General features: G+C 49.0%; 1 protein-coding gene across 7 annotated transcripts in view; it reads right to left on the minus strand.

The window, feature by feature from the left end:
- BOC (BOC cell adhesion associated, oncogene regulated) overlaps window positions 1-22287 on the minus strand; it is a 75822-nt gene that overhangs the window by 7711 nt on the left and 45824 nt on the right. For 4 of the 7 annotated variants that reach the window (XR_005203288.1, XM_017547761.2, XM_017547762.2 and 1 more), the window contains exons 5-12: window positions 10687-10833; window positions 8554-8697; window positions 6807-7100; window positions 6168-6440; window positions 4845-5152; window positions 1252-1414; window positions 722-832; window positions 69-290 (exon numbers count right to left, since the gene is read on the minus strand). Coding sequence is in view for 6 of the 7 variants with exons in the window: in XM_017547761.2 (XP_017403250.1) it covers window positions 69-290; window positions 722-832; window positions 1252-1414; window positions 4845-5152; window positions 6168-6440; window positions 6807-7100; window positions 8554-8697; window positions 10687-10833 (1662 nt within the window). In the remaining variant the exon portion in view is untranslated. The remainder of the gene's footprint in view (window positions 1-68; window positions 291-721; window positions 833-1251; window positions 1415-4844; window positions 5153-6167; window positions 6441-6806; window positions 7101-8553; window positions 8698-10686; window positions 10834-22287) is intronic. The other 3 variants (XM_017547766.2, XM_017547764.2, XM_017547765.2) reach the window with 3 other exon arrangements.

The raw sequence follows: 22287 nt of genomic DNA on the forward strand, positions 1-22287 counted from the left end.
AGGCTCGTCATCCTCCAGGCAGTCAGGGCCAGCCGGGGAATCAGGCCGCTGAGTGGCCAGGCCCCTACCTTTCTCTAGGCCTGTGATCTCCACGGAGAGCCGCGAAGGGGGGATCGCGCTGGTGGCCAGAATCCAATCTCCCACTTTCTTTAGCTTCTTGTACTCCACACGGAAGGACTGGATTGGGAACCCACCATTGCCACGGGGGATCCAGGTCACATACACGGAGGTCTCAGAGGCCATGGAGATGGTGGGCCTGTCGGGAGCTTCTGGGGCTGGGAAAGATCGTACTCGGTGAGGAAGGAAGCAGGGTAGGATGAGGCTGTCTGCCCACTGGGCCTGGCCTGCTCTTCCCCACAGCTCTCCATCCACTGGTGTTTGCATCAGACCTCCCCATGGCTGCCTGGGCCGCCCTCTGCTGGGGGAAGCCTTTGAGCTAAGACCCCTTATGCCTGCCTTCTGCAAAAGCCTGAGTGTGAAGGCCGAAGGGCCACTGCTGCTCTCTAGATGCACCCGGTCAGCAATCCCAGCATCAATGCCAACCTTTTATTTAAAAAGCTACAAACTACATTTCCTCATTGTGGTTAACTGGGAGATGCCAAGAAAATGTCATAAAAATCCTGGACCTACAGAAGCAAGACCCCATTCGGCCTTGAGAACAGGCCCTCTGAGGCAGTTCCAGTCCTGCCTGCATGTCCCAGTCCCTGCTGCTCGGGCTTACGGGAGAGGCGGCCATGATCCAACTGGCTGCTGCTCTGGGGGCTGGCTCCAGGGTCGTCTCTCTGGATCTGCTGCTCCTTGCTGGCCACGATCTCAGGTTTGGGCCGCCGTCCTGGGTGGAAATGGGTTGCAGTCAGCAAGGGAAGAAGCAGGCATTAGATCTCCCTCCCACAGAGTCCTTTTTGCCTGAGACTCTGCTGAGGAGCATGATGAAGTGAGGCAAATAAGCATCCTGGGCCCTGAGGGTGTGGGCTGAGCCTTGGCGAGCCTGGCTGTGTTGTGGTACTGCTGCTGGCCCCTGTGTGAGAGGAACGAAGGGGCACCGGGCACCGGAGAGGCCAGCTGGCAACTGTCCTAATGAGAGCTGGGTCCGCAGTGTGACACACAAACCACAAGGGGGCGGTAGCCGGAAGGACAGATAAAGTTGGAGGTGAGCAGCTGGGGCAAGGTGAGCAGGGATTCTGACCTGGGCTGGTAGAACTTGCTTAGACCCATGGAAACCCCAAGCAAAGGGCAGTGTTTGATTCTCACCAGTTCGGAAGGTGACCATGGCTGTCTGGCCCTTGCCTGCACAGTTGTAAGCTGCCATCTCCACTTCATACAAGCTCCCGGGGTCAAGTTTGCTGAGGGTCAGGTGGTGCTGGTTGGCTGGAATGCCAGAGATGGTCCAGTCATCAGAGGAGTTTGTGACCTGCTGGAGAAGGTAGCTGGTGTAAGGACCGGCATCTCAGCCTCGGGCGATGAGTGGGTTGTGGTTTGCAAGGAAAGCAGCACTGAGCCCAAGAGGGCAGGAGGAGGAGAAGGACGATGGGCCAGGTTGGAATTGGGGGTGGCACAGACTCAGACTGTCCCCTGTCCCTGGCTATAGGACACCAACCTCACTGGGACAGTCAAGTCAGTTTTCCTGATCCCTCGTCTAATGATCTCATCAAATAAACCTCAGTAGGGAAGTCAGCCTGACTGATATTGCTGAGAATGCCTCCAAAGACCTTCTCTCCCTGTATTTCAAAGAATCTCCACGTTTTGCTTTCTTTCTCCTTCTGTATGTAAACTAAATGCAGTTCTCTGTTTATATGCTAATGAGACACAATGATGAGAAAGACAGTGAAAGTACCAGCAGCCACTGAAACAGCAACATTTGTTGCCATCGCTTACTTGGTGCTAGGCGGGAACTAAGCAGTTTACAGGCGCTACTTCCTTTTCCTCAAAATAGCCCAAGTGATTGGTGTTAATATTGTCCCACTTCACAAATAATGAGGCTAAAGTTTAGAGAAATGAGCAATTTGCTCTAGGCCACATGGCTGGTGAGCACAGAAACTATGACTTGACTCCAAAGAGCATTGCACCCTATCCCAGGAAGAAGAGTCTGGGATCCAAAGTCCTGGGTTCAAATCCCAGTTGTGTAACTCAGAGCAAGTTTCCTAATTCTCTGACCCTTAAGCTTTGCACTTCACCAACAAGGCAAATAAAATTTCTCAGGTTATTCTGAAGATTAAATGAGAGAACTCGTGTGAAGTGTCCCTCAGTAAGCTTGGTGTACAGTAGGTTCCCAGCAAACGCCTGGCCCCTGTAGGCCCCTCCCCACATCTGTGGCCCAGTGCGGTTTCTATCATTTCAATCCTCTTTGTTTCTGCTCCTTCCTCCAGTTGTTGCTCAGAACTTACAAACTGTGGATGAACTGTGACTATGATGGTCACAATTAATAGCTGCAAATTCCTAGCTCTTTAAAGGAAAAAGTAAGGGAGCTCCAGGCTCACCAACAGTTGATGCTCAGAGGCTGCTCATTTCAGCCCCCCCTGCCCTGCCCCCCCAGCTTTCGGGACAAAGGACTTTACTGCCAACTCTGTACATCCCAGAGAGCCTGCTGGAACCTGAAGTTGTGGTTTGCTGAAGGAAGAAAACAGCTGGAATGAAAAGCTCTTTTCCCTGAGCAGAATATTCCAAAGTCGAACAAAACCTACCATTCAAGGCACAGGAATGGTCTGGGCTCATTGTCTGGCTTCCAGAATTTGTTCCAAGGGGAGAAGAAGTTTTTACAAACTGAGACTCCCCAGTGGTGCTGGAAACCCAAACACAGTAGCCCAGGGTCTGCAGATGCACCAGGAAATGAAACTTGCTTTGCGCATGTGAAATAGTGAAAATTAGCTGAATGGTTCCCAATCCCCAGCAAGAGAAGGGGAATGAAAAAACAGCCCAAATGCTGACTTTTGATTTCAAATTCTTTCCTGGGTGATCTTTAAGACTGGTTAGTTCTGTAAGAAAGAAACTGCTTTCAAGCCAGAACTTCTGCCTTGGCAACCCCAGGCTGAAGAGCCCCCAGGCTGGAGCCTGAGAGAAGCCAGACGCAGCAGGGGCCTGTCTGGACTCTCACTTCCCCTGCACCCCAGGCACCCCTGCCCTCCCCCAGCGCTGGCCTCACACTTCCACTGGGCCCAGAAATGAAAATAAGAAATAGAAGGGTAATTAGTCACTGTCACACACACTGAGAGGGTGAATGCAGCCTGAGCCTGGCATTTCCGGATCACCACGGCACGGCCTTTGCCAGTCAGCCTCTTGTCCGAGGCTGCTTCATGGCCACCTATTGGCCTGAAAAATATTATTCTTGCTCTCACACTGGGTTTTGTCTCCTGGGAACCATGGGCGTTTGGCCTGCCCTGATCTTTGTCTACAACTCTGAGATCGAGGTGTCCAGTTACATGGGGAAATAGGATTAGGAGCAGTCCTGTCCTGTAACATGTGAACAATGCTGCTTTTTGTTAAAAACTCATTCACCCGATCTGTTGGCTGCCTATGAAGGGGCCAGCAGGTGGAGGACTAATGAGACTGCTCCCCGCCATCCCCCTGCCTCTAGGGAGGCAGCAGAGGGGGCGTGAGTATGCTCTGCCTTAGGTGTCTTTCTGACAACCCCAGGGTCTCTGTTGGCTTGTCGGGACCCAAGATCTTCTAGGAGAGGATGTAAGGGAAAATAACAGAATAGAAGCAGTCAGGGGCCAGGGCTCCAAGGTAGGGAAAGGGCTTCTGTGCAGCTAGTGCACTCCACTGTGCAGGGTGGGTTGTGTTTTCTTGCTTGCTTGTTTTTGGAGGTGGGGAGGAGTGGATAAATATTTTGAACTCTACATTCATATGTTTTCCATCAGGTGCACATAGCACTTTTATAAGCAAAAGTAATACCAATGCATAATAAAATTCAGCATGTATATCAAATATAATTTTTAAAAATCCATTTAAGAATAATAGTTTTCTACTATCAAATGGACTTAGAAAGAAAATGGCATATACCTGGAGTGAACAGAAACATTTTCAAGGACATTTTGTTGCGGGGAATTTCATGTCCTCATCCCTGCAGGGTAAGAGCAGGTAAGAGCACAGCCTTGAGAGAGAGTGGTGGCCTAGGGACCCTGCCCTGCCTCACAGCACACAGTGTCCAGCAGCACCGGCCGGGCTGGGCTCTGCCCCACATCCTATCAGAGCCAGATATTCCCTCCCTGACAGCTCCTGAAACATTCACCTGGACAGACTTCTTCTGTCAAGGAGAAATAGCTGAGGTCTGAACAACATGATGTGCTTTGAGCTCAAATGCCTGCTTGTCAAGCCCCAGCCCTGACGGATTCTGAGAACAGAGAGGGTATTTTAGAGCCTACAAAGAAAACACTTGTTCACAAATATTTGTTTTCCTGGCGTTACAGCTGGCTTACCATGCCAGGGTTCCTGCAGGTATGTACCCAGCACAGCTTAACTTTTGTGAAAAAATGAAATGTAATAACAACAAATGGCAGAGGAAAGCAGGGGGGAGGGTCATGGTTACCAGGGAGACTGTTCACTGTCTCCTCAGGGACTAGAAGCTTGTGTGAGCTTCTGAGAAATGAGTGCACAGGGCTTAGTACTGCATGCAGGCACAAGGCTTTTTCCTGGGCCTTCTAGGGTCCCACGCGCCCATCTCACAACCAGCCTCCTGGGAAGTGGCACAGATGGACATTGGAGGAGACAGAAGGGCCTGATTAGAGGTGGGGATTACTGGTTCAGGCTTCAGGAGCTCAAGGGGAGATAGCAGGAGGCAGTGACTCTGCTCAGCCTTGCAGGGAGGGCTACACAGGGGAGGCAGCAGCGCCACACCAGGGCCATACCTTGCGGTGTTTCACCACATAGTAGAGAATCGGCGCCCGGCCACTGCCCTCATGCCGAGGCCGCCACACCAGTTCATAGGAGTCAGTCTTGGAGGTGCGGGGCGAGCTGAGGATGATGGGGGCCTCGGCGGGAGCCCTCTGCCCGTTTTCTCCTGGACACTGCGGGGAAGCAGGCCGCACTGATGTCGAGGGTCTGGGGAGCGCCGGTTGCCCTCTCTGCATCTGCTCAGGGCTGCCAGGACTGGAGGGCGGTGCAGGAGGCGTGCCAGGGGCCGGCTCAGCATCCTGCCATAGCCTTGGGGTTGTGCCTGGAGGACCGACAGGAAGGAGAAGGAAACGTGAGTCCCCTGGTTTACCTGCTGAGCTGTTGTTCCTGGGGAGAAAACCATCAGCCCGACCACCACCCACTCTGTGCTACCCAGCCAGGCTCTGTGGAAGACAGCGCCTGTGTCCCTGTCCTGCCGGAAGGAAAGGTAGCCTGGCCTGCCTTGCCAGGGGCTCAAGGGTGGCTTGGGCATGGTAAGCAAACATCTCTGTGGCCTGCTGTTCTCCCGAGTCCGTGTGAAGTGCATCTCCAGCGAACTAACTCAATTTGCTCCCGAGGCCCAGGAACCCTGCGCCTTCCTTCTTGGCCTAGGCTGGGGATGGGGCTGTGCCTTCATGCTGGGATCTTAACACCACGGCACCATGTGGGCCTTTTCCTACTGGGAACGTGAGACATGAACCCAACTTGGAATCTTCCCTGAGAGTCTGCGAGGCCAGGAGGGGCGGTACTTCCTTCAGGTTTCCACAGGATCTGCCAGCACCTTCTCTCCTCTACCTGACCTTCCCCACCACAGGACATGGGCACCCCATAAAGCTGACTTAGCACTGTACTGTATTCACTGCTGCATTTTTCTCAAGTTGTCTCCCTGGTAAGTTTCGTCTCCATAGGCAGTTCCTGAGGACAGGGTCTTTGCCGCATTGCTCTGCATCCCCCACATTACCTCTCCCAAGGCTGAGCACGGTCACTGCCCAGCTGGTACAGGCCCTAACTGGAATGAAGCTTGCTGAGAAGGACAGACTGACTTTTCTTTACCAAAGCACTAGAGCGGTGGTTGTCAAACTGGGTTCCATGGAAACTTATTTTTTAATACAACAATTAAATGGGTTTTCATTAGTGAAAATCTGCACTTCTGATTTATTAAGTTTATATGAATTTGAGCTTACAACTATAAGCTACTTTTCTCTATCTTATATACTGGGGTTCCAAATTAGATTTCATTTGAGAAAAGGATTCAGTGAATCTTCACCTGGAATCTCAGACCCCTGGGCTGCACTCACTTGGCCTGGAGGTCCGCAGCTGGACCACAGCGTGGGCGCTCCCGACTTCGTTCTCGGCCATGCACTGGTAGACACCTTCATCCTCAGGCCCCATGCTGAGCACGCGCAGGGCCCTTCGGGAGAGCCGGAGGCGCTGGCTGGAGATCAGGGGCACAGCATTCCTCAGCCACAGCACAGAGGGCGGGGGGTTCCCGCGTACCTCGCAGGTGAGCTTGGCACTCTGTCCCCAGGGGATGACCAGCTGGGACAGCTCCATGGTGACCTCAGGGGGTTCTGCCAGGAAACCAGAGCAGGGTGAGAAGGGCTGTGTCTGCCTGTCCCAGGGCCAAATGGGCTGGGAGGGACGCAGTTAGGAGCGGCTCCCCTGCCCTTTGGCTGTTGCTTTTTCCTAACGGGCAGAATAGAGGCAAGGAGAGGTCTGATGCCTCCACCATAAGATTCACGACAGGAGGGCCCCAGGACTGCGTGCCCTGACTCTGGGATATGAGGAGCCCTGACTCTTCAGCCCTGCTTCCGTTACTCCCTCAGCATGTGGCCTTTCACATAACCCTCTGTGAGCCTGGGTTATGTTTCTAGAAAGGCTGCCCAGACCAGAGAGAAAGAAGGCCAAGGAGAAGAGAGTCCACAGCAGACACTCACCGAACACCTGGACATTGTAGAGGATGACCGCCGCCCCAGGCTGCCCCACCCCATTGTCCGCCATGCAGCGGTAGGTGCCCGAGTCCTCCTCGCTGGTGGTGTCGATGAGGAGGTTGCTCAGCAGGAAGCGTGTCTTGTTGTAGCCAGTGACACTGGACCCATCCTTGGCCCAGGTGACTCGTGGGGGTGGGATTCCACTGGCTACACACTCAAGAATGAGACTCTGGCCTTTGGTGACGATGATGGTTTGGGCTTCTGGTGGGTAGATGATGCGGGCAGCCTCGGCAGTGGAGCCTGGAGGGGCAAGGAGGGCAAGGACAGAGGCATGTGGACCAGGACGTCCTGTACAGCATCCCCAGGAGGCAGGCCCAGAGAGCGTGGAGATGGGATCAAACAGGCATTCCAGGTCTTTCGACCTATGTAGAGTGGGGCATGCTACAGAATTCCCCTGGGACTTGGTGTCCTTATCAGAAAGAAGGGCTTCTTCTGCAGGGAGCTGTTATGAATAAGAAATGAGATAACACAGAAGAACAGCAGCATCAACACAACATATGCACAGTTAACTATGAGTGTTGGCAAAGAGACAAAGGTGAGGGGGAGGAGAGGCTATTTAAATGGCACAGATGTTTCTTCCTGCTTGCACTCAGTAAGTGCACTGTGAGGCTGAAGATGAGATGGGAAACAAGAATCTGCCATGCCTCCAGCCCCACCCTACGGTTCTGAGGCCCAAGTGTCTCTCACAGTGAGCATCTCGGAGCTGGCCTCCCACTGAGCTGAATGGAATCTACTGTTTAAACACATGCATTTCTCATATTGCAAGGTCCCCAAATGCAAATCACCTATGTACTAATCCAGGCGCACAGCTGGGGAAGCTGTGATCTTTTCTCAACACTGGGAACAAACTGCACAGAACTCAATGAAAGGCACGTCTACTCTCCAGTGTGTGCTGTTCCTCAGCGACCTTCGAGGAGCACGGGGACCAATTCTGCCTTATATGCTAACCAGGGGCAGACCCAGGTTTTCTAATACCTGAAATTTATACAATTTCAGAGTCCCCAAAAAGAATGGAAAATGATAGAAAATTAGGCCCTTGAGAGGCCTCTGCTGGTGAGTGAAGGACCATGGGATTTAGCTTCTTCAGCTTCATAGTGATTCCATCTCTGTGCCAACTCTAACTCCGTGTAAGATGTCACTCCTCTGAAGGGCAGGGACTCCAGACAAGTGCATGGAAAGGTAGCTGCTGTTTTCCTGTGCATTGAGAGCACCTGAACCTCCTGGACGCTCACCAGAGGGCAGTGCTGGGCACATCTCATCAGTGCAGACAGTGCAGGGCCAGGAACCTCATGTAGGGCAGAAAGGCAGCCTGAAGGCCTCCCACGTGGGCGTCTGTTCTAGGCTGTGTCCACTGCTGAGCTTGAGACAAGGCCTACCATCCTGCCCCAGCACACACATTCTGACCCATCCCAATTGCAAAGTAACAGTGAAGGAAACCTAACAGGCAGGTGTGGCAGCAGGCACAGTCACTTGCCAGAGCCAGCCCAAGGGCTGTGTGCTGTCAGAGGCTGGCCCCGAAGCTGGCCAGAGGGGGAGAACACCTGGTTGAGTCCCACGGGTTCCCCCTGTCCAAAGCCAGTGCACACAGAACTGCAGCTGGGATGTGGCACCTCCAGGTATCTACCTCCCTTCCCATCTCTGCGAGCCCATCAGTGATGCCCCCTGTCCCACAGCAGGTGGGCCCGGGCCTTACGGCGCACACGCAGCCTGTCGCTGGAGCCGGAGGTTTTCACTTCCTGGGTCACTGGGTTGTAGGCCGCACACTTGTACATGCCCTCGTCCTCCTGGCTGGCATTCACAATCTGGAGGTTCCCCGAGGGCATGATCAGGTAGTTATCTGTGGAAAGGGTAAGGCCAGGGGAAGATGGGATGAGTTTGGGTCCAGAATGCTGCACTCTGCAGCTTCCACAAAGGAGAGGCGCATGGAAGAAGGGCGGCAGGCCGGGCAGGCACTAGGAGCTGATGTCCACCTGGGTCCTCACAAGCCCAAGCCTAAGATGCCTTCTTCCCATAAAACCTTGCACCAAGCAGGACAGAATGCCAGAGAGAAAAAGTAACTGACCAACCAGCTAACAGGCTGGTTGACTAACTGCCCCAAGTTAGTGCATAGGTCTATGGAAGAGCATTTTATACTTTCAGGGGAGCTGGGGCGGCTGGAAAGAAACAGGATTTAGAATCAGCCATGGTCTCATGCTCTGGATCTGCCAGGTATTAACTGTGATCTTGGGCAAGTTATTTAACCTCTCTGATCCAGTTTCCTCATTTGTAAAAAAAAGGCGGCCTCAGAGCCATTGTAAGGATTGCGAGGCCCAGGCTGTACACATAGGAGATGAGATCATCATTTCTGCAAGCCTCCAGGAAGGAGGCAATTGACTTTGGAACTTCCCATCATTTTCCCTTCCCAAATGACTGGCAAATCTTCCCATCAGTCATAGCCATCACTCAGCATCGCCTCATTATTGTATCTCTGTATCTCTGCCACTTGGAGAGGAATATTCTGACTCCCGACCCCGCCCTCCCCATGAATGCCACTGAAATCCTTTCTTCTGCATCAGGGGACTGTGGCTCTGTCTGCTCTTGGTCCAGGGGTGCCATGGCATGGGCCCCCAGGGGTGTTCAGGTTCTGTAGCCAGGAGGCGGATTCATAGCTCCTGGACACCCCAGCAACTAGGGTGGCATTTGGCTTCCTGGCAGGCAAAGCTATGGCTGTCAGCGCGGAGCTTTGCTCTGGTGGCCCTCCTGGGAGCTGTGCTGTTGCCAAGCCTGGTGCCTGCCTGCTGCTGGGCCACCCAGGCCTCTCCCAGAGGCTGCTGACAACCTTCTGCTGGGGACAGTAGGGATGAATGCTCTTCTTCCCTAGTCTCCAGTTAGTTCTGAGTGGCTGGATTAGGGGTTTCACCCTTTTGAAAACAGTTTTCTGTATTTTCTAAGTTTTCTATAATGAACATATATTCCTTGCATAACCAGAAAGAGTTAATAAAAATATCTTAAAATTGACAGACTGTTTTTAACGGTATACATTTTTTTTTTTTTTTTTGAGACAAGGTCTCACTCTGTTGGTCAGGCAAACGGGGAGAGGGAAAAATGAAGTCCACTACAAAGATTGCTCTCTGCTGCATGGGGAAGAGCTCCACCTCCTGCCAGGGAACCCTGGGGCTCTGTGAATGCCTCTTATCAGGCAGCCTTCCTGTGTGTGCCTGAAGGCACAAAGCTCCCACAGGCAGCATCCAGAGCCCTGTGTGTGCTGAGAGCCTGGATGGAACAGCAGCATCTCAGGAACATCTGGAGCCTGCAAGGATAAAGAAATTCCTCATGCTAAGACAGAGGACTTCCATAATGGAAGCCACCTGCTTTGGGACCCTACAGTACTAAATATCAAGAGAGAAGACATGGCCAAGCATGGTGGCTCAAGCCTGTAATTCCAGCCAAGGTGGGAGGATTGCTTGAGCTCAGGAGTTCTAGACCAGCCTGGGCAACAGAGCAAGACTCTGTCTCTATAACAAATAAAAAATAAGTTAGCCAAGCATGGTAATGTGTGCCTGCAGTCCTAGCTACTCAGGAGGCTGAGGAAGGAGGATCTCTTGAGCCCTGATGATGGAGGCTGCTGTCAGCTCTGATTGTGCCACTGCACTGCAGCTTGGGTAACAGAACAAGATCCTGTCTCTTAAAAGAAAAAAAAAAAAAAGGGAGGCGACAGCTGGCCAGCATGAGGACAGGGCTGCTGGCACGCTGAGGAGGCAATTGCCCTAGCTTTGTTGAGCACTGAGTGGTCAGAGGAGGCCAGCTCCCCTTCTGGCCTCAGCCTCGGCCTCTCCTGCCCACTCACCTCTGGAGGCCTCCAGCCACTCTTGTTTGACGCTGTACCGGACCTGGGCTTTGGGGTGGCTCTCAGGCAGGTGGCAGGCAATGACTGCTGTGTTTCCCTCATCCACTTCAATCACGTGCTGCACATCTAACTTGAAGTCCTGGAGATCTGTGAAGAGAAGGGAAGGCGCTGGGTAGAGGAGAACAGAGCAAAAGAGTGACATTTCAGGGTGGGCTTGTGCCTTGGTGTTGTCAGTCATGACAAAGCTTGTACCTAGGGGGATATTACGGGGGTCCTCTGAGTTCTTCCTCCAGCCCCTTGTTGTCTACCAGAGTTTATAAGAATGTGGGGCCCTCATCTCTGATGGGGTTCACTTTGTATATACAAGCTGGGGGAAGGTGCAGAGAGAATCCCATCAAGAGGTGCCTCTGGCTCAGACCAGCCTCTTCTGTTACAACGAGATGTGGGGACAAGCTGGCTCTGCTTATTCACCCCAGAAGTGCATCGGTCAAGGTGCAAATGTCCTAGCAGAGCTGTCAAAAGATTCGGCTAATGGAGATGGACGGGAACAATGAAAGAGAATGCTTGATGTCTTTTCTCCAATTTGATTAAGAACAGCATTCCCAGGTTCTTCTTAGGCATCCATGATGGCAAGTGACAGCCTTGAGATTCCACTTGATTGCTGACTACGGTTATAACCAGAAGGCTGATTCTTGCTGCTTGGGAGCCACACCCCATGTCATGGACAATCCATCCATGGGGCTGGGGGCAGGACTCTGGATGCTCTAAGGGTTTTCTAAGGCAAAGAGGGATCTGCCAGGACCATGGCTTAATGGCAGTGGACTGGGGAGGAGCCAGGGTCCTGACACGAGGCTGGTCTCTCCTGGCTTGGCACCGTGGGATCTAAACTGGGAGAGCATGGATATCCATCTAGAGTAAGAGCAGAATGTTTCCCAAACAATCCAAGAGTCCAAACAACAAATCTCTTTGTATAAGCCAAATCACTGATGCTGCTGAATAAACAGGGGCCACTTGCACAACAAAAATGCACGCATTCCAAGATGGAAATGTTTTTCGGGATTACAGCCGAATTTCAGAGGAGAAACAAAACTAATGGAGTATAAGGCAGATAGAAATTATTTTACCCAGACACTCTCCTCCTAAAGGTACTCAGAAAGCCCTGGAGGCACCTTCTCCAAATGCTGGCCACACCAAATCCTGTTCAGCCCCTCCTACTGGGGCTGACTGCGATCTCACTGCAGGACTGCACCTGCCTATGCTGCTGTTGCCACTGGAGAACCAGGGAGGGCTGGCGTCAGGTTTCTCACAGAAGACAAGAGATAATTACCAAAAACAAACTGGAGTCACCCTAGGAGGGCCTGGTGATTAAGGTACTCAGTGAGGTCAGGAGGCTTCCCACTTGATGGAATGTTCCAGCAGCTCTTAGTCACTTCAAGCCAACACAGCAGAGGAAAGCTCTATTTTTTCTGTTAAAGGATTGATGTCCCTTTGATTACAACATTGACTGAACTCTTTAGGGGCAGAGACCGAGTCTTGTTCCTGTCTGTGTCCCCTGAACCTATTTCAGGTCCTGGCCCAAGCACACACTTGGCCAGTGTTGAATGAATGAATGAAAGTTAATAAATAAATGAATGAATATCTTGGAAGCTGAGACCCACGAGTTAGGTACAAGTTGCCCATTATGCTCCCTAGAAATTTAAATTCGTAGTTGAAGTTGATCTACATTTTGAACTTACGGACAAGAGCCCAGCACAACTGATGTTCTATGAACATTATGTCTAAGTGTGGCCAATGGTAGCTATTTTGCAAATAGAATGTTTCTTAAGAGGTTATGCGCGGTCTGAGGGAAGAGGTGAAATAGGTCTAACAAATGTGCTGTAAGAAATATACGCTATTCAAGGAGTGGTGTGGGGAAAACAGTGATATGATGGCTATTCCGTTCTCCATGATGTGCTTAGTTCACATTGCATGCCTGTGTCAAAACATCCCATGCACCCGATATACACATATACTATGTACCCACACACATACTATGTACCCCCCCAACACACACACACTTAAAAAAAAAAGTGATTGCCGATTCCCTTCTATTGCCCCATTTCACTTTCCACGCAGAACAAGCACAATGCCTGTGAGTCAAGGTGAGATCTCTCATAGATTCCTTCCTATAGGTAAGTGTAGGGCCTCCTGGGCTTTAAATAATGATTTCAAAATTATTTCATGTTTTGTGATAGCTGACCCTAAATAAATTATAAATTCCTCGTGGGAAGCCTATTAATTTTTACTCCTCACCCCAACCCCAAGCTCTATTGCATAGTACTGAGGATACAGCAAATGCTTTCTAAGTCCTTGCTAAATAAATACAGTTTGGAAGGCTCCCAAGGCCAGCTTGATGGGTGTGCAACCTGCTCCTGCACTTGATGGGGATGACCCTTGATTTAATGTTCTGCTTTCACCATCTTAAAATTCTTACTAATGCTTCAACAAGGGACCCTACATTTTCACTGAGCATTTGGTCCCACAAATTATTTAGCCAGTCCTGGCTGAGCCTCTCAGCCAAGACAGCTAATGAGTTTTCTCTCAGAGAGGAGGCAGGTTTGGACTATGGGAAAGGAACTGCTTGAGCTCAACATGTTCTGGCTAAATATTGGTAACTTTGTCTTCTGAAAGCAATTTACTTAAAAAATGCAAAGGCCTTCATCTTCCTTCAGGCCAGGGCGCCCTGTACCTGCCAAGTCAGGAGGCTTCCCACAAAGCGAGCTATGAGTGCTTATGAGCTTAGAGGCATCTGGAAAATTCCTCAGGCGCTGTGAAGCACTCTCCTCCATGGTCGAATAAATCCCAAACTACTCCACCAAGAAGTTTTTTTTTTTTTTCCTCCTCCTTTTCTTACCTCATTCCAAGGAATTTGCCTCCAGCAAAGAATATACTTAAACCTAGCAGATCATTTTGCAAGAAAGATGTGAGCAACTGAAAGGAGTGTGGCACCAGAACGCAATCTCCCCAGGCTCCTGCCCGTTGTAATTGAGGGCTTATCCAGGCACGGAGCACGCACTCCGCCAGGCACCCACCTCAGCAAGCCAGTGGCAGAAAACACTGTCTTTTTAAATCCCCTCTTGGCTCCTGCTGCACCCTCTGACAGCTGCTCAGTTGGAGACAGAAGGCTGTGCAGTGGGGGAGCATGAAGTTGGGCACTGGTCAGCCACGCAGCCAGACAGCCCCTCTGTTCTGATGCCAACATGTGCACAACGGCCTGTGCAGGCAGGACTGAGGGCACTCCAGCTGGGCATCTAGCTCCCCACAAGGGGCAACTGGCAGGCGAGCCTTCCTGGCTTCAAAACAAATAAGCAGCAGTTTGGTTCTTGGCCGTGTCCCCTCCCTGTGCCTCCTCAGCTTAAGCCTTAGCTTAAAACACTCCCAATTTTTGGCTGCCTAAGTAAAACTTGAGTTTCACTAAGGGATCAAAGGCAGAATAATGAAGTGAAGAATGATCTGAAAATCAGAGGACCCCCTTTTTCTAGTGTTTTTGGACAGGAAGGGGGCCAGGGAGGGGTGGGGAGTTCATGATTGATAAGAGCCTAATCAGCCATCAGAAGGGGCAGATGAAGAGAGGAGCAGTAGCTGGCACATATGAAGGAAACCAGCCTGTTCCCAGGCACCTTTGTCTGTGAAGCCCGTTTCCTGGCTGAATCCCTAGGCTGCTCAGTGTGCTTCACTGGAAATAAGGGACAGGCCCTTCAATTACAAATGAGGTTAGCAGGCCTCCGCTGCAGAAAGATGGATCAGGTTTCTTGGGGAAATGGTTTGACAGGACACCTGCCCTTGCCTGTTGGCTGGTGTGTGTGAGAAATCCATTAGAGCAATGTTTTTGCAGCTTTAATCCTCTTATCTTCCCTCCCCTTGCACCCTTCTTTCGCATCCTCTCTTTGTGCATTTTCCAGCTACTTCATTAACTTGTCCACATTAATCAAACAGCTAGTTGGCCCACTCTTGCTTCTCGGCTCCCAACAGGTCAGAAGTCCTGGTCTTTGGGACCATCTCTGAGTTTACTGACCTTATTTACTTGTCACAGAGCTTTGTGATTTCTGAGAAAGCCCATATATTAGGCTCCATACAGAATCCGGCCCAGTTCCTTCCTTCTGGGAGCTCAGTTTCCAAAGGGAAGATGTACACTCTGATATATCACTTCTGTAGGAGGCCTAAACACACAGGTTACAGGGATGTGTTCAGACACACATCATGTGATGTACTCTGTGCTTTCTCTTCACCTTCAAAGGTACATCAGGCACAGATCCTTCTGACTATGGGAAAACAGACAGCAAATTAAAGACTGTCAAAGGCACATGGATGTGGCTGCCATCAGCAGGATCACATGTGAAACTGCAAATTGGCACATTTTATCTTGAGTCTCTTAAACTTCTTTCTCACCACCTTCTAGCCTCCATCCTTTCTTAATAAAAGGCTCAGCAGAGCTACGAATTACATTACAATGTTTGGTGTATGTTCATGCATTCTCGTAACACAAACTGTCAAATATTCCTTGTAGGCTTATCCCCCCCATTTTCATGGACTTTACGTGTCCAACTACAGGATGTGTGGGTCTCAGTTAAATGCCCCAGGTGTAATCCATAAACCTAACAGTCACTTCCAAGAGAGTTCTTCATTCCATCTTCTCCTGCATCCTTCCTTCGGCTGCAAATCAGAGTTTGATTCTGTTTGAAGTAAGAAGACAAGACCCCACCATCTGCTGGATGCTTCATGGAGTTATCAATATCCCCATATCCATGAGCTCTGCTGAATGCTTAAACAAATTTTGGCCTTCTACACATGCAGGTGCTTCTCACTTACAGTCCTGTCCTTCCTACCCTCCTGCCTGTTCCTGGGGATCACGGGACAAGCCTGCACTCCTCTACAGAGGTTTGGATAGGATCCACCAGGTCACGGGGCACCGCATGGGCCTCATGTGGCAATGCTCCCAGGATGGCTTAGCAGCCTCAGGGCCACCAGCAGGTTTCTGGGCTGGTGGATAATTCTGTTACCCAACTGTCACGACTTCCAAGCCTCAACTTGTCCCTGTGGCGGCTTGCTGCACTTGTGGCTAATGCTACAAAGCACAGAGGATTCTGCCCTAATGAAGCACTACTCAGTGGCATGCTGATCCTTTGGTCCTTCCCTGCACCTCAGTCCCTTTTTGAGAGATGGCTGAGGTGCAGGGGAAGTAAAGTTACTAAGAGTTTTCTCTGGCTGAGCCTCTGGCTCATGGCTATCAGATGCACTTTGCTATAGCGTCTGAGAAGATGAAGTGTCCTTGATATTCCTCACTATGTTGCCTCTGGCCAATATGGGGGCTCTCTTGTGTCCCAGACTGCTTCATTGATGGACAAAAAGTCCCAAGATGGTTCTCGACCCCCAAGTCACTTGAGGAACTATGGCATGGCCTGACCCCAAGGTTAGTCCTCTGAAATAAAATGGTCTGCAAGTGAAAAGCCATGGCAGTTATCTGCTGAGGATGTGGGACAACTACAGAAGCAGAGGAAAGGCTGGAGCCTCACGGCGCTCTCATGGGGTCAGAAAGCCTGGCACCTGGTGAGTAGCTGGGGTTCACTGTGGGCTGGGCAAGCATCTCGGAAGCCATGCATTTGGGGTAGTGACCAAGACGTTTAGCTCTGGCACACAGACCCCTGCAGCCCACAAAGCGGACAAAACCAGCATTTGGTAAAATACCATCCCTCCGGGCATCGTCGAGTCATTCATTTAGCAAGTCAGGTGCTGCACAACTGTCTACTATGCCAAGCACTACAGAAAACACACAGAAGAAAAGACACTGCTCCTAACCACAGGGAGCTTTTAATCACATAGACAAGGAAGGACGCAATAATTCACACACGTGGTGTGGTATTCTACAGCGTGGTCCTCACCACCTCCACCAGCACTCCAGCCTGTCAACACCGCGACCTACAGAGAAACTTAGAAACGTGGTTGGCAGAGTACTGCTCTTCCCTTCGCAGGCCGGGAGAGCGGATAAATATGTTTGCTCTCTTTGGGATTATTTTTTTCCTGCCTGTCCAGTTGCACAAATAATTTTGGCTCCCAAGCTCTTTCCTGACAACCATGGAAACATGACATGAAATTTCTCAAACACACTTTCTGATGAAAGTAAGGCATGCTTTCTTTTATTTAAAGAAAACAGTTTCCATGGGGAAAAAGAAGAAGAAGAAGAAAAAAATCTTTGTAGATGCCAAACACATTAGTTGTTAAATCTTGTTTCTTTCTTTCCCTTTGAGTTGAGGTGGGATTTGCACCCAGATTTGAGCAGTGGGAGAAAGCTGAGATTGGGGAAGAGATGAAAGAGACTGGGAGGTGAGGGCCAAAACTCAAAGTCAAGATAGGAGAGAGAAATCTGGGGGTGGGCAGGAGGAAAAAGCAGGCCTAAAGGGAGGAGTGGGAGAGAGACTAAAAAAGAACCTATTTTGCAATGTCATTAAATCATTTGCAATGAATTGGCCTTAGGCTTCAGGAATTTCTTGGCTTGAACCAATTAAAAATATTTTATTTTAAAAAAGACCTAAGAGAACAAGAAATGTGATTAATCCTCAAAGACCAAGTCAAGGATGGAGCCATGTCTCCACTGGGTCTGGCAGCCAGATGAACACAGAAGATGCCTGTAGACCATCTCATCTACCCGACTTCAGGGCTGCGCTGAGGTAGGGCTGGTTAGCAGAACTGGGGAGTTTCTTTTGGACTAGATGAAGGAATGAAATAGTTAGAAAAAAATATACTGAAGAAAGAGAGAAGAAAAAAAGATTTACTTGCCAGCAACCCACATCACACATATTTCTCTGATCAACCAAATATAAACTATAAACTTAGCAGTGGGAAAATTAATGTGAGTCCTGGTGGTCTGGACTCATCAGAGCCAGAGCTGGATCCTGGCACAGGCTTCGGAAGGGCTGACGGCCTGCACAGGAAGAGAGGGAGGAAAGAAAGCGGAGGCTGAGGAGCTGAGAGAGAGAATGGGGATGAGCACTTTGGTGTGGCCCTGATGAACAGAACTCCAGGTGGGAGGACAGGGCAGTGAGGCCCACACTGGGGCCTGTTTTTCCCTCCCACACACCTGGGAACTACATACTCCCATCAGCGTCAGTGGCACCAATCCCACCCACCCACTCCAAACTGCCCCTTAAGGTATCTCTTAGGACAGTGGTCCCCAACCTTTTTGTCATCAGGGACCAGTTTCATGGAAGACAATTTTTCCATGAACCAGGGGTGGGGAGACTGGGGGGATGGTTTTGGGATAAAACTGTTCCATCTCAAATCATCAGACAGTAGTACCATTCTCATAAGAAGCACGCAACCTCCTAAATCCCTCACATGCACAGTTCACAGTAGGGTTCGCCCTATTCTACTCTATTCTATTCTGCTCTACTTGAACAGAATCTGATGCCACCCCTGATCGGACAGGAGGTGGCTCTCCAGCGGTAACGCTTGTTGGTCCACTGCTCACCTCCTGCTGTGCAACCTCGTTCCTCACAGGCCACGCGCTGGTACTGGTCCGCCGCCTGGGGGTTGGGGAGCCCTGTGTTAGGTCATGGAGACACATTCATTGGCATCTCCCTAAGGTTCCAGAGTTTCCTCCAAATGCCTCAATTTCTTTCAAACGCTGTTGTATGCTTCTGACATCCATCAGTTTTTCTCAACCTTTCTTGAATCTATTTGTATCTTCAACCTGTTTGCATCCTGAGTTCCTGCTTTATCTTTTCTTATTTACTTCCTGAAAACTTTTAATACATCAGAATTTGAAAAGAAAATTCAGAAACTGTTAATTTACCCTCTGCATGGCCTTTTTGATCTTCTAGACCTCAAACATGTTTTATCTGGGAGTCTTTCTCTTTCAAGGTATTCACAAAAGGCCTATGCTATGCCAGGTCTTGTGGACAGTGGACACAGATGCATAATAACAGTTCCTATTCTCCAGGCAGAGAGGCGTGAAAGGGCTGTGGATGCAAACCCAAGGTACGAAGGAAGCCAGGAAGAGAACCTATCTAGCCTTGGAAGTTGAAGGGGTCAAGACACATTCCTAAAGATACCCGAGTCCTGAAAACTGAGAAGGAATTAGTAACACAAGGGCGGGGGGAACCTTCTGAGGAGGGGGATGAAGAAGATGCTGCTGCCAGCCGAGGAACCACCATTACGAAAGCCAGGAGCAAGTACGAGGCACAAAGTGGGCCTGAGTGAAAGGCAGCGAGGACCTCACTACTCAGCGCATGGGAAAAGAAATGCTGTTTTTACCTCACCAAGTGTTTCTTTTGCTTACATTTTTTTCTCATTATTAAGTGATCATCCTTTAATTTGGATGTGAACACTACGTCTATTTGCAGGACAGACTTGCTGTTCTATAGAGCTCAAGGTTATTACCAGACCCCAAAAATGGCTGAAAGTCTAAAAACAAAGTCAAAGCAGAAACTGCTAAACTTTTCCACACATATGAGAAAGGGGGCATGCTGAGATGTGGAGCTGTTTTTAAAAAAGTGGGGTAACCGAGGACTCCTTTGCCCTCTCGGTTTTCTTTCATGTTTTAAAGGAACCATCTTGCATCGTGCTCCTTAAAAGAGTCCAATGATTCTGAGCAAGCAAATCAATCTTTCCCTTGGCTTCTGGAAAAGGCTCCTCAAACTGCATTTTGGCTCAATGAGTCAACATGCTACACGGCATTTCCCTTTTCTCTTACTTAGAAAATGAACCTAGGATTTCATTTAACCACTTGGCTGTGAGTACAAAGAACCAATTAGGGACAAGGGTGGAGTGGGTTAAGAGTCCTTAAGGGTGTCCTTGGTAGAAGATGCACTATGAGCTTGAGGTCTGTTTGGTGGTGACCTCTGACAAACATAGAATGGGACCCTGGCTGTTTGGGGCAGACATTTGCTGCCAAGATGCTCTGAGTAGAACTTACACCACAGACCTGTCTGGGTGCTTGCACCAGGGCTAACAGGATGCGTGTGGCCAACGCCATTTGAAGATTTCACCAGAGTACCAGGGAAAATTCTTGTGAGCTATGGGCTTCTGCCTGCATCCAATGGAAAACAGAAAGAGTTAATGTAATTTTTTCCTAATGATATAAGGTATTCCTTATTCATTTCCTATTAAGATGCTCAAGTTGCTCGGCACCTTTTGGATCTCAGCCATCTTTCAATCATTTTCTTGCACAACTGGCAAAGTAAAATACACATAACTTATAGCATGGAACAACTACATTTCAAGCTCAAGCGGGCTCTCCTTTTCCAACTCCATCCCCATGTGTGAAGCTGTCTCTTTGTCTCTCCCAGCCAAGATAGACTCACACTCAGCCCCAGCTGCAAATCTCCTTCCCCTCCTGGGGCAGCTTAGGAAGCCACCTGTGTTTTCTTTCTCCACAACCCTTCTTCTCACTGCCATCCCTTCATCCCAAAGCAAAAAGCTTGTACAGGATTCCCTGACACCCAAGCCAACAACACACTGATGTTTTTTCAATTTGGAGCGCATGGCTCCTTCCTGTTTTGTCAGGGAGTCCCTGGCTGACTGAACCAGACTGGAAGTCAGAACTACTGGAGAAAATTCTTAATCAGAAAATGTTCATACCCAAAGAGAAAAGAGATGAGAAACAGTGAGAAATTGAGAGGAGGGGGGAACAGGATGGAGAGAACGACAGTCACTTGGTAGCTAGATTAAGAATTCGATTGAGTTCACCATGGAAATATCTCATTATGGAAATGAAACGTACTGCGGCAGTATCGGTGCCATCCCAAAAACTGAACTGCACCTAGGTCTGAATACACAATGTTGAGAGCAGAAATTTCTAATTTCCGAGTCTTCACATACCTTTCTCATACCTTTAACAACCAACGTTGGTTGTTAAACCAATGTTTAACCAATGTTAAACCAATTGTTTAACAACCAACGTTGGTTGTTAAAGGTCTACGAAAGGTATGTGAAGACTCAAAAATTAAAAATCAAGGTTGTCTTGCACACGCTCTTCAAGCATCAACTCCTGAGTCTTCCGCAATCCCCTGAAAAGGAAATAAATCCTTGCTAGCTGAGCTCCCATGAAAATCTGTTCACATCTCTGTCAGGAAACTCATGGGGCTGCCTTGCTTTATGACTACTATGTTTAAAAAAAGTCCACCTTCTCCATTAGACTCAGAGATGTTCAGTGGCCAGGACCAGACCTTACTGTTAGAAATTCTAAACGCTTCCCAATTCTTAGGGCACCAATCTCTAAAACATCCAAATACAGGGGTCAGCGCTGGAGGATAAGTGCATTGCTATTTTTCAAGTGGGACTCACGAACTTTGGTCTTGTCTTATTTAAAAGAAGTCTTTAGAAACAGAATGCATTGTTAAGTTGTAAAATACTGAGGACAAAATTAAAGAGGTGGATTGTTAATTGTAGTAAGAAAATATATTTTGGGAAGAAAACTATAGTGACTGTTGGAAATAAAAGATATTCTGTTTATTAATTGAGTTCTTGCTTGTTTCTTCTCTCATCCTCTCCACTCCTACACTTCACAGAGGAAGATACAGATTATCTATATGTGTTTATTTTAAAATTAGGAAAGGATGTTCATAATAAGATTGCCCAAATTAAATTACAATTTTGCTCTGAGACACCTGTAGCCAAAGAGAGTCCAAACAATATGCCTGTGGCAGGTGAGAGGGCTTCATGAAACTGTTTCTAACACCAGTGAATGCATCTCTGGTAGGGGCTGGGGCAACAGCGTCTAGGTGTCTGCATCTTCCAACGGTGCAGCTCCACCTGAGGCTGAAATCCAAAGCACGCAGAGGTGTGAATGGAGTTTGTGTCTCCATAAAAGTTAAGGAATAACCATTGTCCCGACAGTGTGACAACATCTCTCTCTAAAGGTGTCATTAATGACACTGGGAGCTAGACTATGGAAAATCTAATTTCTTCACATTGCCTCCAAAGAGACATGTTTCAAAACAACCCCAGGCAGGTGGTTCAGGTGGACAGTAGGGAGCCGTGATGATTAATTTCATGTGTCAACTTTGCTAGACAGTGGGGCCAACTGTTTGCTCAAACATTAATCTAGATATGCTGTCAAGGTATGTTTTAGATGTAATTAACAATTACAATCAGACTTTGAGTAAAAGATTATCCTCCCTAATGGGATAGCCCTCATTTGATCATTGAGGGTATTAATAGCAAAGACATGTTTTCCAGAGAACAAGACAACACAGAAAATCTACCTGAGTTTCCTCCTTTTACCCTCAAGACTGCAATGTCAATTCTTACATTGTACATGAACCTACAGCCTGCATGAGCTAATTCTTTAAAATAACTTTGTATAATTTATAATTATAGTTTATGTATACAAAATTAAATGTATTATATATATATATTACATATATATATTATCGGTTCTCCTTCTCTGGAGAACCCTAGTACAGAGATAAAGGAATCTAGAAATATTTTAAGAAAGAAATGTCAGCCGGGCACGGTGGCTCAAGCCTGTAATCCCAGCACTTTGGGAGGCCGAGGCGGGTGGATCACGAGGTCAAGAGATCGAGACCATCCTGGTCAACATGGTGAAACCCTGTCTCTACTAAA

The sequence above is a fragment of the Cebus imitator genome, unplaced genomic scaffold (genome assembly GCF_001604975.1).
Source record: "Cebus imitator isolate Cc_AM_T3 unplaced genomic scaffold, Cebus_imitator-1.0 Scaffold201, whole genome shotgun sequence".
Taxonomy (NCBI): Eukaryota; Metazoa; Chordata; class Mammalia; order Primates; family Cebidae; genus Cebus; species Cebus imitator.